We start from the raw sequence: 13,671 nt of genomic DNA, 5'->3' as shown, positions 1-13,671 counted from the left end.
ATATTTCACCTTTGTTGGAGGGAATCTTGTTACTTGGAGAAGTAAGAAACAAAAAGTGGTGGCATTGTTGAGTGCTGAGGCTGAATTCCATGGGATGACTAAGGGTCTTTCTGAACTTCTCTTGCTTAAAAGATTGTTAACAGAAATCAGCTTTGCTCCTAACTGTGAAATGGACTTGTTTTTGTGATAATAAAGTTGTTATTGATATCTCATATAATCTAGTTCAACATGATCGGACAAAACATATAAAGATAGATCTATATTTTATTAAATAGAATCTTCAGGCTAGAATCATTTGTTTCTCGTTTGTCAAATTTAAAGACCAACTAGCATATTTACTCACAAAAGCTGTTTGTAGTAAGAATTTCTATAACTCACCTAACAAGTTGAACATCTAAGATTTGTATGCACCAACTTGAGAGGGAGTGTTGGCATGAGCTTGAGAAATTATAGGATCAATAAAGAAATTATAGGAATCACCTGATTTAAGGGTAAAACTTTATTCTTGCCTTTAAACGTGTATTGTAAAAAATAGAATAGATTTTTTTGTGTATTAATAGACTTCTAATCTCTGTAAATAATGATTGTATAGAATATACATTTTTTAAATTATGTCAGTTTCATTCATCGATAGCTTAAAAATCTAATGCCCAACACAACCAACACCAAGTAACCGTTGAATAATTACATTGCTTGTCAAAGTATCGATTTTGTTGCTCTACAGGGATGATTATCTTTCTTATTGTTGTTAAACAATATTAGTCGGTATATATCTCTTTTTCAAAACATGATATACATTGTACGTCCACTGCAAGACCTCAGACTCCTCTTTAGTCTGATGAGATGTACGCAGGGCGGAGCAAGAACAAATTAAAAAAATTATTTTAAAAAAATTAAAATTTCAGTTATTTTTACTAAAATTATAAATATTTACAAGAAAGGAGCTGAGAAAAATATTTTCTTGTAGAGGCGGAGGCCCCTACCAGCCCCTTGCCTCCGCCACTAGATGTACATAAAGACATGCTTGATATATACTTGTGCTGCTAGGTTGATGGGTATCCTCTAGTCCTTCTATAATAGAAGCATGTATGTCTTTAAAATCATTTGAAGGTTGGATGGAATTTTCGGTTATTTTTATGCTTGCAAGATTATTTTTGGTTTAACATTTGAAGGGTAGAAATCCCAGGTTTTAACAGCTTGAACTTTATTTAATTTCAATTTTTGAATTAATGTTTAGTCTTTGAATTTTAAGGGGGGTTTTCAATTTTATTTCCCTTTAGTAATAAAGGATATTCTCGATTAGTTTTTATAACTATATTCATAATTTGAATTCAAGGTATAAGAAAAATCGAATTCAAATATTAGATTATAATATTAAAAGCCTTGGATCAAATTGAAAATAAATCTAAAAGTTTGAGTATCAAAGTATAAAGAATAAAATAGAACATCTGGTTTGAAGTTCTTACAGGAGATGTAAAACATCCAGTTGATATGATAACCAAATAAATTAAAATCCGTAATTAAGAAAGGACAACATGAAAATATATGTTTTTTTGAACAAGGTTGATTATTTCTATCTTTATATAGAAAACCAATATATTGTACTGTATCTGATGATTGAACGACTGCATGGTGAAGACATAAAACATATTGTGTACTTGGGTAGAGGGTTAGTGTGCATCCTCTAGTCGTTTTATAGTTAAAACATTCTTGAATTCAAAATCATCTGATGGGTCGATGGGATTTGAGTTATTTCTGATGCTTCCAAGATCAGTATTTCTTGTTTTTAGTTGCTGGTCTAGCATCTGTTTGAGCTGCCTCCCTTGTTCTTCAATCTGGGACCTTAAATTTCTTTGTATCTAAAAAAGAGAAGTGTAAATGTGAGATCATATCAATGTTTGACAAGAATGAGAAAATAAGGAAAAAATAGAGAAAGAAATGCAAACCTCCAGCTGTTCATGCATGCGCCTCTGCACATCGAGTTGCAGTTGCAATGCTTTAGCAATGTGAGAGCCTCTGAAGATCAACATAAGGAAAAGATTAGCCTAGGTGCTTTAATTGGTATAAGTTTTTTAAAAGAACAATTTTATATGAAAATTTTGGTAAAATATGGATGCAAATACTAACATTTTTTGGTCGAATTTTGTTACTACAATTTTAGGAGTTTTCTCCAATCTTCCAGCATCTGAATCACAAACTGCATGCATGTAAAATATATTATGCAAGATAATTTAATGAGAAAGTGGATATTTTTTTGGTGATATGTAAATTTTTATTAGAAATTGAAGAAGCCAATCGGTGCTTTACAACTATAACAATAATGAATTTTTTAAAAGAAAGAGAATTATGAATAAATATTCCAACACAAGTTAGGGTTGGTTATTTATGATTTGGATAAAAACTCATCCAAATCACTTCAATATCATGCAAATAACATGTTATAACAATATTGATGTGATTTGGTTGAGTTTTTATGTAAGTTGAAAACTAATTAGGTTTATGTGAACTTAAGTTTAGTAAGTTAGGGTTTCTTATTTGATGATTTAAATATGAAATTGTTAGGATTGTTATTATTAATATGGTATTTTTAGTTTATTTTGATAGGTTTTTGTATAATCTAAAAATTAATTGGGTCTAGGTTAAGTTAAAGAGGATAATTTACAATTTTATGAATTTGATGATTTAGTTGTGAAATAATTGGTTTGAATATTCTTGTTAATATGAGATTATCAATTTAATTCTAATGGGTTTTTATGTGATTTAAAAGGTAATTAGTTTTATGTTAAATTAAATTTAGCAATTTGAGGGAGAGGGGGTTTGGTTTGATGTATTAATTGTGAAATTAACAAGGTTATTGTTGTTAATATAAGATTGTAAATTGATTTTAATAGTTTTTTTTATGGGTTTTTGTATAATTTGAGAAATGTAGAGGTTTATGTTATGTGAGATCAGTTGGTAACTTTAGAAGTTCGTTTTGTTTTGATGGTTTAATTATAAAATTGATTAGGATGTTAAGGTTTATTAGAAATCATTAATTGATTTTTATGGGTTCTTATTTAATTTGAGAAATTAATAGGTTTAGGTTATGTGAGAATAGTAATTTTTGGGGTGCTTTTGGTTTTGATTTTTTGGTTGTCAAATTGATTATGAAGTGAAGATTAATTTGGAATTGGTTTGTATATACTTTAAAAGTTAGTAATTTTAGGGTTTTTTCTATTGGTTTGATTGTGAAATTGGTTAGAATGTTGAGGTTTATTTGGAATTGTTACATGAAGTTTATAGATTTTTATTTAATTGAAAAATTTGTTGGTTATATTATGTGAGAATAATATTTTTTTTTTAGAGAGGAGGGGTTTTGGCTTTGATTCTTTAATTATGAATTTGGTTAAGATGTTAAGGTTGATTTGAAATTGTTAGTTCGTTTTATGGGTTTTTGTTTAATTTAAAAAATTTGTAAGTTTATGTTACATAAAAATAATAATTTTAGGAGGTTTTTAGTTTTGATAGTTTAATTATGATATCGGTTAGTATATTAAGGTTTATTTGAACTTGTTAAATAATGTTAATGAATTTTTATTTAGAGTCTGTTTTTTTTGTGAATTTTTTTTTCATATTTTAATACAAAACAAATAATAAAAAAAATCAACGAAGAATATTTTAAAATATTTTAACTTCATAAAGGAAGGAAAAATATTTTCCTCGTACTACAAACTCATTATATTCACCTATATTATCACCACCAACACCGCCACCACCACCATAATTATCACATTGTCATCATCCCATCACTACTACCATCACTATTATTGACAACCACAAACTCCATCTTATCATCACCTATTATAACTAATGTAGGAGATTTTTCTTAAATGCACAATCTTATATTAATGAGCATAATTTTGAATCGGGCTATTGGATTGAATTAAAACTTTGCTCAAAGATTTCAGAGGCCCTGTTTCCTACAACATTAAATCAAAGATTGAGAATGCCTTCAAATAAAATCCATAAGTTACTATTTGGATTTGCAATATTTTCCTAGTTGATTTATAATTTTTTTTAACTATTTGGTTTAGATTGTTTTTTTAATTTTTTTTAGCTTTGTTTAAGATATTTCTCTTAGCATAAATAATGTTATTTAGCTTGTATTTTAACAGAATACTTGAAAAAAAAATTCATTAATAAAATTTTGAATTAAAGTTTTTGTGTGAAGACCTTCTTCACCCAAATTTTGTATTCTTATACTTGCTATTTTTCTTGAGTTATTTCTATCTATGTTAGTTGATATCAAATCCAAATGATTCTTGATGGTTATTTATTATGTATTGTTGAATAACCATAGATGAAAGAGGTGGTCACCAAATAAGATGTGCTTGTGTAGTAGGGGATGTAGATGTTTTCTTTTGGAAAGAAACATTTAGGAACTGGTAATAACAGATATGCATAAATAATTTATAAAATTAACTTGTCGACTAACAATAATAAACATACATAGGCAATTTGAAGAACTATCCCATCAATTAACAAAGTTGATCATGAATCGATGACTAGTTTTGAGAAATTATTTTAGATGCATGAGTAGATGAGACAAATTCTTAATCATGATGAGATGATATTGAAACTAAATTTTTTTAATGATTCTAGTTCATTTATAGATTAGAATCAACCATAAAAATTAAATGAGAATGGGTAAGATGATGCTAAAAGAGAAGATTTCGATGCAAAAATCATGATCTATGATGACCCTGAGTATGCATAAGATGTTCATGCTGATGAGCATAGTGAATTTGGTCTTAATAGTGAAATCATCAAATATAAGAAAACCAAATTAAATGTGGTTTCAGAGGTGATTTTTTATGAAGCATATTGCAGAGGACGTGCCTTACATGTGCTTGAGAAGAATTCTGGAATTGATGAGGTTAAAATTAATGTTTTTGGACTTCAAATAAAATATTTGAAGCAGATGTTCAAAAGTTCTTCATAGTACTAGTAGAGAAACCATCATGCATCTTGTTGGTGATGATATAAAAGATACAGAGGTGTTTGGTCTTTATAGTACTAAGTCTCAGGTTGAGTTAAAGATTGGGAAGGCTATTGCAAAAGTTATTGTAAATGATTTATAAGATTGGTTTTGTTACTAAGGAGCCTAAACATGTTGCTGGTATGTATGATGTTTTTAATATAAAGTATAAGCATGTAAAGGTTAGAAGCTTTTGATTGGATATCCACAAGATTGAGGTAAGTGTAATTTGAACTCAAGAACAAATTCTCTTTAACCTAGAAAGATTGATGCATGAGATTTTTCCCAAATACGCAATCTTATTTTAATAGGCATAACTTTAGATTTGACAGCTTGATTAGGCTAAAATTTGGTCAAAGATTCTAGATGTTTGATTTTCTATAGATTTAAAATTTTATGGTAATCGAAGATTGGAAAGGTCTTCAAATAAAGCCTAACAGTTACTATTTAGATTTGTAATACTCTCCTTATTGATTTATGATTCTTTATTTTATTTGGTTTAAAACTCTTTTATTTTTTTTGGCTTTGTTTAAGATTTTTTTTCTAATATAAATAAGGTTATTTAAATTTTATTTTAGCAAACTACTTGAAAAGAAGTATTTTGTAATAAAATCTTGAATTTCGGTGTTTGTGTGAAGACCATTTTCATCTAAATTTTGTGTTATGCTTATTGTTTTTTTTTTTTTTTATCTTGTTTCCATATACATCAATAACCCTTCGCCACCACCACAACAACCCCATCATGCATCACCACAAACAACTAGCTTATTATCAATATAACCACATTTTATCACCATCTCACTATAATTCTCTAACACCATTATCCTTACAACAACAACTAGCATTACTACCTTATTGTTATGGTTGTCACCACCATTATTTGGTTATTAAAATAAATATTAATTCATCATTATTGTCATCATCTCTACTATCACAACATTTATCATCCTATGATTCATTATCACCAATATTATTAGTATCACAAATATTATAACCTTAACCATCATTAATGTCACCATCATAATTATCATGACCACTATTTTTATTACAAACATTGCAATTTTTTTCATCTTATTACCATCATTAAAAAACCATTAATAAAAAAAAATTTATTTTACATAACTATTTTTCTTGAAACATCTAAACAATAGAAAATAACTTATTTTTTTAAAAAAATATGTTTTCCATAAGAAAAATGCTTTCCTTGAAAAAGAATTTTCCTCAAAACAAACACCCTTATTTGAAAATTTTGTAGGTTTATGTTATGTGAAGGTTGTAATTTTTATAATTTAATATGATTTAGAGAGTTATTAAGTTTAGTTATGTTAGTGTTGTTATTTGGGTTTTTTTATGACTTAATTGTAAAATTGGATAAGATAGCAAGGTTAGTGTCAAATTATTAATCGTTTTTTATAGGTTTAATGTGGAAATTAATTATGCTTTACTTATTCATTTTTTCTACAACTTGAAATTTTTTATTACGATAACGTGTTACATTTAATTTGTCATAGTCAATATGATAGGTCTTGGTCGATGTTGAGGATGAGGACAAGACAAGGTTGAGGCATGGTCGCTGATGCTAATTAAAACAAAGATAGTCATTGTAACAATTTTTATAAGGTTTTAATTTTAGTATTTTGTTTATCATCATTACTTGATTATGTTTATTTTGAATGATGTTGTGTGTGGTCCCGCACCATGTAATCAGGGGACCACCACATTAATTGGCAAGAGACAGCATGGTTGCCTCTTTGACTTAAAACAAAAATGACCACTGTAGCGGCAGAAGTGAATTAAGAGAAAAAAATAGAACAAGGAGCACGAGAGAAAAAAAGAAGAAGAGGCAATTGAATCGTTTGTCTTCATTCTTTGATTTCCAGCTTGTTAATCGTTGGATCGGGCTGAGATTTTGACAGCAGCTTCTAGACACGTTACACTTCATTCTGGACAGTTGGATCGAAGATTGGTGGTGTGAAAGCTAGTTGTTTTGATAAAAAACAAGGTTGTTAGTGTTGTGAGTTTTTCTCAAACACTTCTCTCTTTAATCTTGTTGTATTCCAAGAATAGGTTGTTCTTGATGATATGCATGTTGTAGCCCTTAATTAAATCTGAGGAAGAATACTTATGAACCCATTATTTTTTTATAGTGGAAGTTTTTAGGTGGACTACGGTCTCGTGGTTTTTCCTGCATCGGGTTTTCCACGTAAAAGATTAGAACTTGTGAATTGTGAATTGACAAGATTGGTGTCTGGTTGTTCTTTTTTTCCCCAACAAAGTGGTATTAGAGCACTGGTTGTGTAGATTGAATTTCTTATGCAGTTAAAATGGAAAAGGAAGATTCGGGCATGATAAAGCTCACTTCCTCCAATTATTTTCTATGGAAAACAATTATGGAGGATCACTTATATTGCAATGATTTGGCTTTGTCGCTTGAATGTAAAGGAATAAAGCCTGATTAAATAGATGAAGCAAAATGGAATGGGCTTAATAAAAAAGTGATTGCTAATGTTAGAAAATGGGTTTCTTCTAACTCCATTAATCATATTTCTTAAAAACATGACTGCTATACAGTTTGGAAGATGTTGGAAGAAACCTTTGCTAAGGAGAGTGCACAAAACAAGGTTTTTGTAATTAGAGATTTTGTGAATTTAAAGTACAAAGATGGTGAAGATGCTTCAGTGCACATAAATGAATTCCAAGGGTTCTTGAATCAGCTGTCATTGATGAATCTTGAGTTAGCTGATGAGATGGAAGCACTAATCTTATTGAGTTCATTGCCGGATAGTTGAGAGACTTTGGTGGTGTCACTTAGCAATTCTACTCCGAATGGAAAGATCACTTTGAAGAAAGTGAAGGATAATATTCTCAATTAAGAGAAAAGGAGGAAAGGGACAAGCACTTCCCAGTCCATGCACTTATTACAGAAAGTTGAGGAAGAAGTCAAAGTAGGTTCTCTCATGGTAAGCAAGATAGAGAATCCGACAATAGAAAAGGCAAATAAAAGCCAAGAGGAAGATCTTAGTCAAGGAAGAGAATTAAATGTTATTATTATGACAAGCCTGAACATATTCAAAAAGATTGTAGAAAGTATAAAAGAGATAAAAATGGCAAAGACGAAGATAAGAATGAAGAGAATGGTACAATTGCAGTTGTATTTGATGGTGATGTTGCTATTGTTTGTGATGATGGTTGTGTTAATCTTGTATGTCAGGATACCACCTGGGTTGCAGATTTAATAGCTTTTTATCATGTTACACCCCGACTTGATTTTTACACATCCTACACTGCTAGTGACTTTGGTCAAGTTAGGGTGGGAAATCAAGGGATGACTAGTGTTGTGGACATTGGAGACATTTGATTAAAAACTAATACCGGGTGCAAGTTGCTACTCAAAGATGTTAGACATGTGCATAATACACGCCTACATTTGATCTCTACAGGTACTCTTGATAAAGAAGGCTATCACAATTACTTTAGAGATGATAAATGAAAGCTCTCCAGAAATTCTTTAATTGTTGTTAAAGGGAAGAAAATGGGTCTCTACATGTCACAAGCCAAGGTGATCAAAGGGGAGGTGAATGCAATTGAAGATTTCTCTACTAATTTATAGCATAAACGACTTGGACATTTGAGTGAGAAAAGCCTTGACATCCTTGCCAAGAAGAACTACCTTTCATTAAAAGGTATGAACTTGAACACATGTACTCATTGTTTAGCTGGTAAACAACATAGAGTTGCATTTCAAAGATCACCTTCACATAGAAGATCACATGTTTTTGATTTAGTTTTATTGATGATCACTCAAAGATCATATTGATATTTGCTTTATGATTGATAAGTCTCTTAGATGTGCATTGTACTTTGTTAGTTTTATTGATGATCACTCCAAGAAAATTTGGGCCACTTGTTTGAAATCCAAAGATCAGATGCTTGATGTCTTTAAGAATTTCCATGCCAGAGTTGAAAGAGAAATTGGTAGAAAGCTGAAATGTATTCGAGTTGACAATGATGGTGAATACAGGGGTCCTTTTGAGAAGTACTGCAGGGAACATGGTATCAAGTTGGAGAAAATAGTTCTTAAGACTCCACATCAGAATGGAGTGGCTGAGAGAATAAACATAACCATTGTTGAAAGAATTAGATGTATGCTCTCTCATACAAAATTGCCTAAGTCCTTTTGGGATGAGACAATGAAGACTACAGTTGCCATGATCAACCTTTGTCTGTCAGTTCCTCTTGAATTTGATGTTCCAGATAGAGTATGGAAATGAAATGATATTTCTTATGCATATTTGAGAGTGTTTGGATGCAGAACATTTATACATGTTTCCAGGGATGAAAGGTCTAAGCTTGATATCAAGACAAAATAATGTATTTTCTTAGGCTTTGAAGATGATGAGTTTGGCTATAGGTTGTGAAATCCAAAGGAGAAGAAAATTTTTAGAAGCAGAGATGTTACCTTTTTTGAAGATCAAACTATTGAAGACTTTGAACAGAAGGAGAAAACAGAGTCTACTATTTTTATTCCATCTAATTCGAATCCAAGACCTACTTCACAATTACCTTTGATGCTTGCTAATCATGGGAGGAGATTTGCAAAATCATGATAATGGTGATTTTCTTATTGAGCCATTAGTTGGTGATCCTGAATCAGCTAATGATGATATTGATGCTTTTTTTGAACAAGTTATTCAAGAAGCTCTAGATGAGCCACAATTGAGGAGGTCAACTAGACCTCGCCAACCTTCCACCAAATATTCTCCTCATAAGTATGTGTTGGTTACTGATAGGGGAGAGTCAAAATGCTTTAATGAAGTTATGTCACATGAGAAGAAAAATGAATGGTTGAAAGCAATGCAAAAAGAGATGAAATCCTTGCATGAAAACCATACTTTTGAGTTAGTTAAGCTTCATAAAGGTAAGAGAGCACTAAAATACAAATAGGTGTTCAGGTTGAAAATTGATAAGCATTACTCATAACTAAGGTATAAGGCAAGATTGGTTGTGAAAGGTTTTGGTTAGAAGAAGGGTATTGATTTTGAAGAAATTTTTTCACTAGTGGTCCAGATGTCTTCAATCCCAATTGTGCTTGGTTTAGCTGCTAGTTTGAATCTTGAAGTTGAACAACTTGATGTGAAAACTGTTTTTCTCCATGTTGATTTAGATGAGGAGATCTAAATTGAGCAATCTGAAGGGTTTGAGGCAAAAGGAAAATAGTAGTTAGTTTGCAAGTTGAAAATGAGTTTATATGGGTTAAAGCAAGCTCCAAGGTAGTGGTACAAGAAGTTTGATTCTTTATATATAGGACCACTTCTGATCATTATGTATTTATGAAAAGATTTTCATATGAAAACTTTATTATTCTCTTGTTCTATGTGGATGATATATTGATTGTTGGCCATGATGCTAAAAGGATTCAGATTTTGAAGGAAGAGTTAAGCAAGTCTTTAGCAATGAAAGACTTAGGATCGACAAAACAAATTCTTGGCATGAAGATTACACGTGACAAGAAGAAGGAGAAACTTTGGCTATCTTAGGAGAGATATGTTCAAAAGGTACTTGAGAGATTCAGCATGACCAACTTCAAACCTGTTTGTTCACTTGCAAGCCACTTTAAGCTAAGTTCGAAGCAGTGTCCTTTAAGTGATGAAGAAAGAAATGAGATGAAAAAGGTTCCATATGCATCCGCAATTGGTAGCTTGATGTATGTTATGGTTTGCACAAGGCCGGATATAGCTCATGTTGTTGGTATGGTTAGTCAGTTCCTCTCTAATCCTGGTAAAGAACACTGGTCAGTAGTGAAATGGATACTAAGGTATCTTAAAGGTACTTCTAGTTTCAACTTATGTTTTGGCAATAATAAACATGTGTTAGATGGATACACAGATGCATATATGGCTGGTGATGTAGATTCTAGAAAATCCACATCAGGATACTTGATGAAGTTTGCAGGGGGAGCAGTCTTATGGCAATCAAGGTTGCAAAAATATGTTGCTTTATCTACTATAGAGGCTGAATATATTACTCTTACTAAAGGGGGCAAAAAGCTGTTATGGATGAAGAAGTTCTTATATGAACTTAGTCTAGTTCAAGAGAACTTAGTCTTGCACTGTGACAGTGCAATCCATCTCGGTAAGCATCCTACTTTTCACTCTCGATCAAAGCACATTGAGGTTAGATATCAATGGATTCGAGATGCTATGGAGATGAAGTCATTTGTTGTTGGGAAGATCCATAATGATAACATTGCATCAGATATGATGACCGAGCCTTTATCGAGAGAGAAATTTGAGTTTTGTAGGATGAAAGTAGGTTTGGTAGAGCCTTCTAAATTGAAGTTTACAAGATGATCGCCAGTATGGCGAATTCCTCACATAGTGCGTGAGGGGGAGATTTGTTGTGTGTGGTCTCGCACCATGTAATGAGGGGACCACCACATTAATTGGTAAGAGATAGCATGGCTGCCTCTTTGAATTAAAACATAAATGACCACTATAGCGGCAAAAGTGAATTAAGAGAAAAAAAAAAACAGAACAGGGAGCACGAGAGAAAGAAAGGAAGAAGAGGCGGCTAAATTGTCTGTCTTCATTCTTTGATTTCCAACTTGTTAACCGTTGGATCGGGCTGAGATTTTGACAGCAGCTTTTAGACACGTTACTATTCATTCTGAACGGTTGGATCGAAGATTGGTGGTGTGCAAGCTGGTTGTTTTGACAGAAAACGGGGTTGTCAGTGTTGTGAGTTTTTCTCAAACACTTCTCTCTTTAATTTTGTTGTATTTCAAGAATAGATTGTTCTTGATGATATGCATGTTGTAGCCCTTAGTTAAATATGAGGAAGAATACTTATGAACTCATTATTTGTTGATAGTGAAAGTTTTTAGGTGGACTACGGTCCCGTGATTTTTCCCGCATTGAGTTTTCTACATAAAAATCTTTATGTTGATTTATGTGTTTGATTGCATTATTTTATTTGTGATTTTATTTGTGATTGCACAAAGTGGAAAAATAATTGGGATTTGTGAATTGTGATTTGACTAGATTTGGTTAGATTGGTGTAAGTTGTTCCTTGTTTTCCCAACAAATGTTTATATTTGAAGTATTTTAATAAAGTATATATTCTAATAATTATTATATATATATATATATATATATATATATATATATATATATATATTAAAGAATCATTTATAAAAAAAAAATGAATTTTGCATTGAAACTTGTACATTTCTACTGCTAAATTCGAAACTTGTAAGAGGCACAAACAAAATAACGTGAACAGTAAAATCTACTATAGAATTATACTCCTAAAACTCTATCAACATACCTAAAACTAACCTCCAGAATTAATCCAAAAACTCAGTATGATAATGCATTTATGTTGCTTGTCTTTGGCAGCCGGGGTGTTTTATTTAACATAACATGGAGCAGAAGCATACAAAGGAAATTAATTTAAGAGATCACAAAGTAGAGCTTTCAAGTGAATATACCTTCTTTCGATTCCGGAAGGTATCTTACTGTACGATATTTCTATAAAAAAAAAAGAAAAGAAAGAAATCTACAATGAGATAAGGATGATCGAGAATTCAACAATTAAATTCATTAAAAACTAATGAAGGATAGAAATTCAAACCTGTAAGTGACTTTTAACATGCAAGATTGTCAATCCATGAACGTCCATTTCTCTCAGAATACCCTTTGGAGTAGCCTCTACGTAAACAAATGCCAATAACCAAAGATTATCAATCAATTATCATTGATACTGTTATTTCCTTGTCAAAACATATCAAGTTCCTCTTACTTTCTGCACCTCCAAGTCGATTTACAGATTCAACAAATCGCTTGTGAAGATCTTGAGTCCATCTAACACGTATTTTTCTTTTGATTGTTGCTCCTAATGAAACCGAATTGTTAGCACCGGATGTCATGTCATAAGGAGAATATGCAGGCTGCTTCTGTGGCTGAAAGTGAGAGGTTGGTTTTGTAACTTGAGAGGTGAATGGCTGGTAAGCAACCTGTATAAATAGGAGATGTATATATTGCATCATTCTCCCATCAAGATTAGTCCCAATTCACATGACAGGAAAAAGAATTAATGACAACGTTGAATAAACTTACTTCATGGTTTTGGTGATCCTTGAATCTATTATCAACATGCATTATCCTTCGATTCAAGGCGGCTAATTTATTTGCTGACTTCTGCAGGATAGGAGGAAAAAGGCTACTTCCCGACAAATTCCGATACAAATCTTGGTACGTGTTTTCTGTACTTCTTGGATCTTGATTGTTGTGCAAATTGATCAAGTTGACAGATGATTTAAGATCAAGAATGCTGTTTTGTGGATTAACAACTGAACATTGAGTTTTGCCGACTGGAGAACATGTAGATAAGCTACTTGTATCACATGAAAGGCCCTTGTAGCCTTCTGGTGCATAAGGAGCAGAAGCTGATGATGCAAAATGGCTAGAAATGATGGGTGCTGAAGGTGTACTGGAAGTCCCTGGACTGAACTTGGGTATTGAGCCTTCATGAAGGACTGGTAAATTAAACTGAAAGCAAAAGCCCATGTTCCCATCGGAAGCCATCTGCTTAGAAGTAAATGTTTCCAAACTACAGTTCTGTTCATGAACTTTTCTCTTTTGAGTGTTCATCTG

The 13,671-nt window shown here is 31.7% G+C and overlaps 1 protein-coding gene across 3 annotated transcripts; it reads right to left on the bottom strand.

Annotated features, from left to right (window-relative positions):
* Positions 1 to 1,420: 1,420 nt before the first annotated feature.
* Positions 1,421 to 13,668, bottom strand: LOC18094979 (myb family transcription factor PHL5). Of its 3 annotated transcripts, none has more exons than XM_024592970.2 (7): positions 13,135 to 13,668; positions 12,818 to 13,031; positions 12,650 to 12,726; positions 12,507 to 12,546; positions 2,128 to 2,197; positions 1,947 to 2,016; positions 1,421 to 1,859 (listed from the first exon to the last, which is right to left on the bottom strand). In XM_024592970.2, exons 1-7 carry the CDS (start codon positions 13,666 to 13,668, stop codon positions 1,671 to 1,673), a joined length of 1,194 nt encoding a protein of 397 aa, XP_024448738.2. In that variant the 3' UTR covers positions 1,421 to 1,670. The 3 variants fall into 3 exon arrangements, with proteins under 3 accessions (XP_024448738.2, XP_024448741.2, XP_006369451.3); XM_024592973.2 differs by having other exon boundaries at positions 2,128 to 2,185; XM_006369389.3 differs by lacking the exon at positions 2,128 to 2,197 and having other exon boundaries at positions 1,723 to 1,859.
* Between the last annotated feature and the right edge of the window lie 3 nt (positions 13,669 to 13,671).

The sequence above is a fragment of the Populus trichocarpa genome, chromosome 1 (assembly GCF_000002775.5).
Source record: "Populus trichocarpa isolate Nisqually-1 chromosome 1, P.trichocarpa_v4.1, whole genome shotgun sequence".
Classification (NCBI taxonomy): domain Eukaryota; kingdom Viridiplantae; phylum Streptophyta; class Magnoliopsida; order Malpighiales; family Salicaceae; genus Populus; species Populus trichocarpa.
The sequence above is the reverse complement of the archived record's forward strand: the minus strand, read 5'-3'. Positions and strand labels throughout refer to the sequence as shown.

Bases quoted from the DNA above. Each gene is read 5' to 3' on its own strand.
- LOC18094979 (XM_024592970.2), bottom strand. From the start codon at position 13,668: ATGAACACTCAAAAGAGAAAAGTTCATGAACAGAACTGTAGTTTGGAA. The intron at 12,547-12,649 runs GTTTGAATTTCT...TTTTTTTTATAG, and splicing joins ATGTTAAAAGTCACTTACAG to AAATATCGTACAGTAAGATA. The intron at 2,017-2,127 runs GTTAGTATTTGC...GTTGATCTTCAG, and splicing joins ACAAAATTCGACCAAAAAAT to AGGCTCTCACATTGCTAAAG.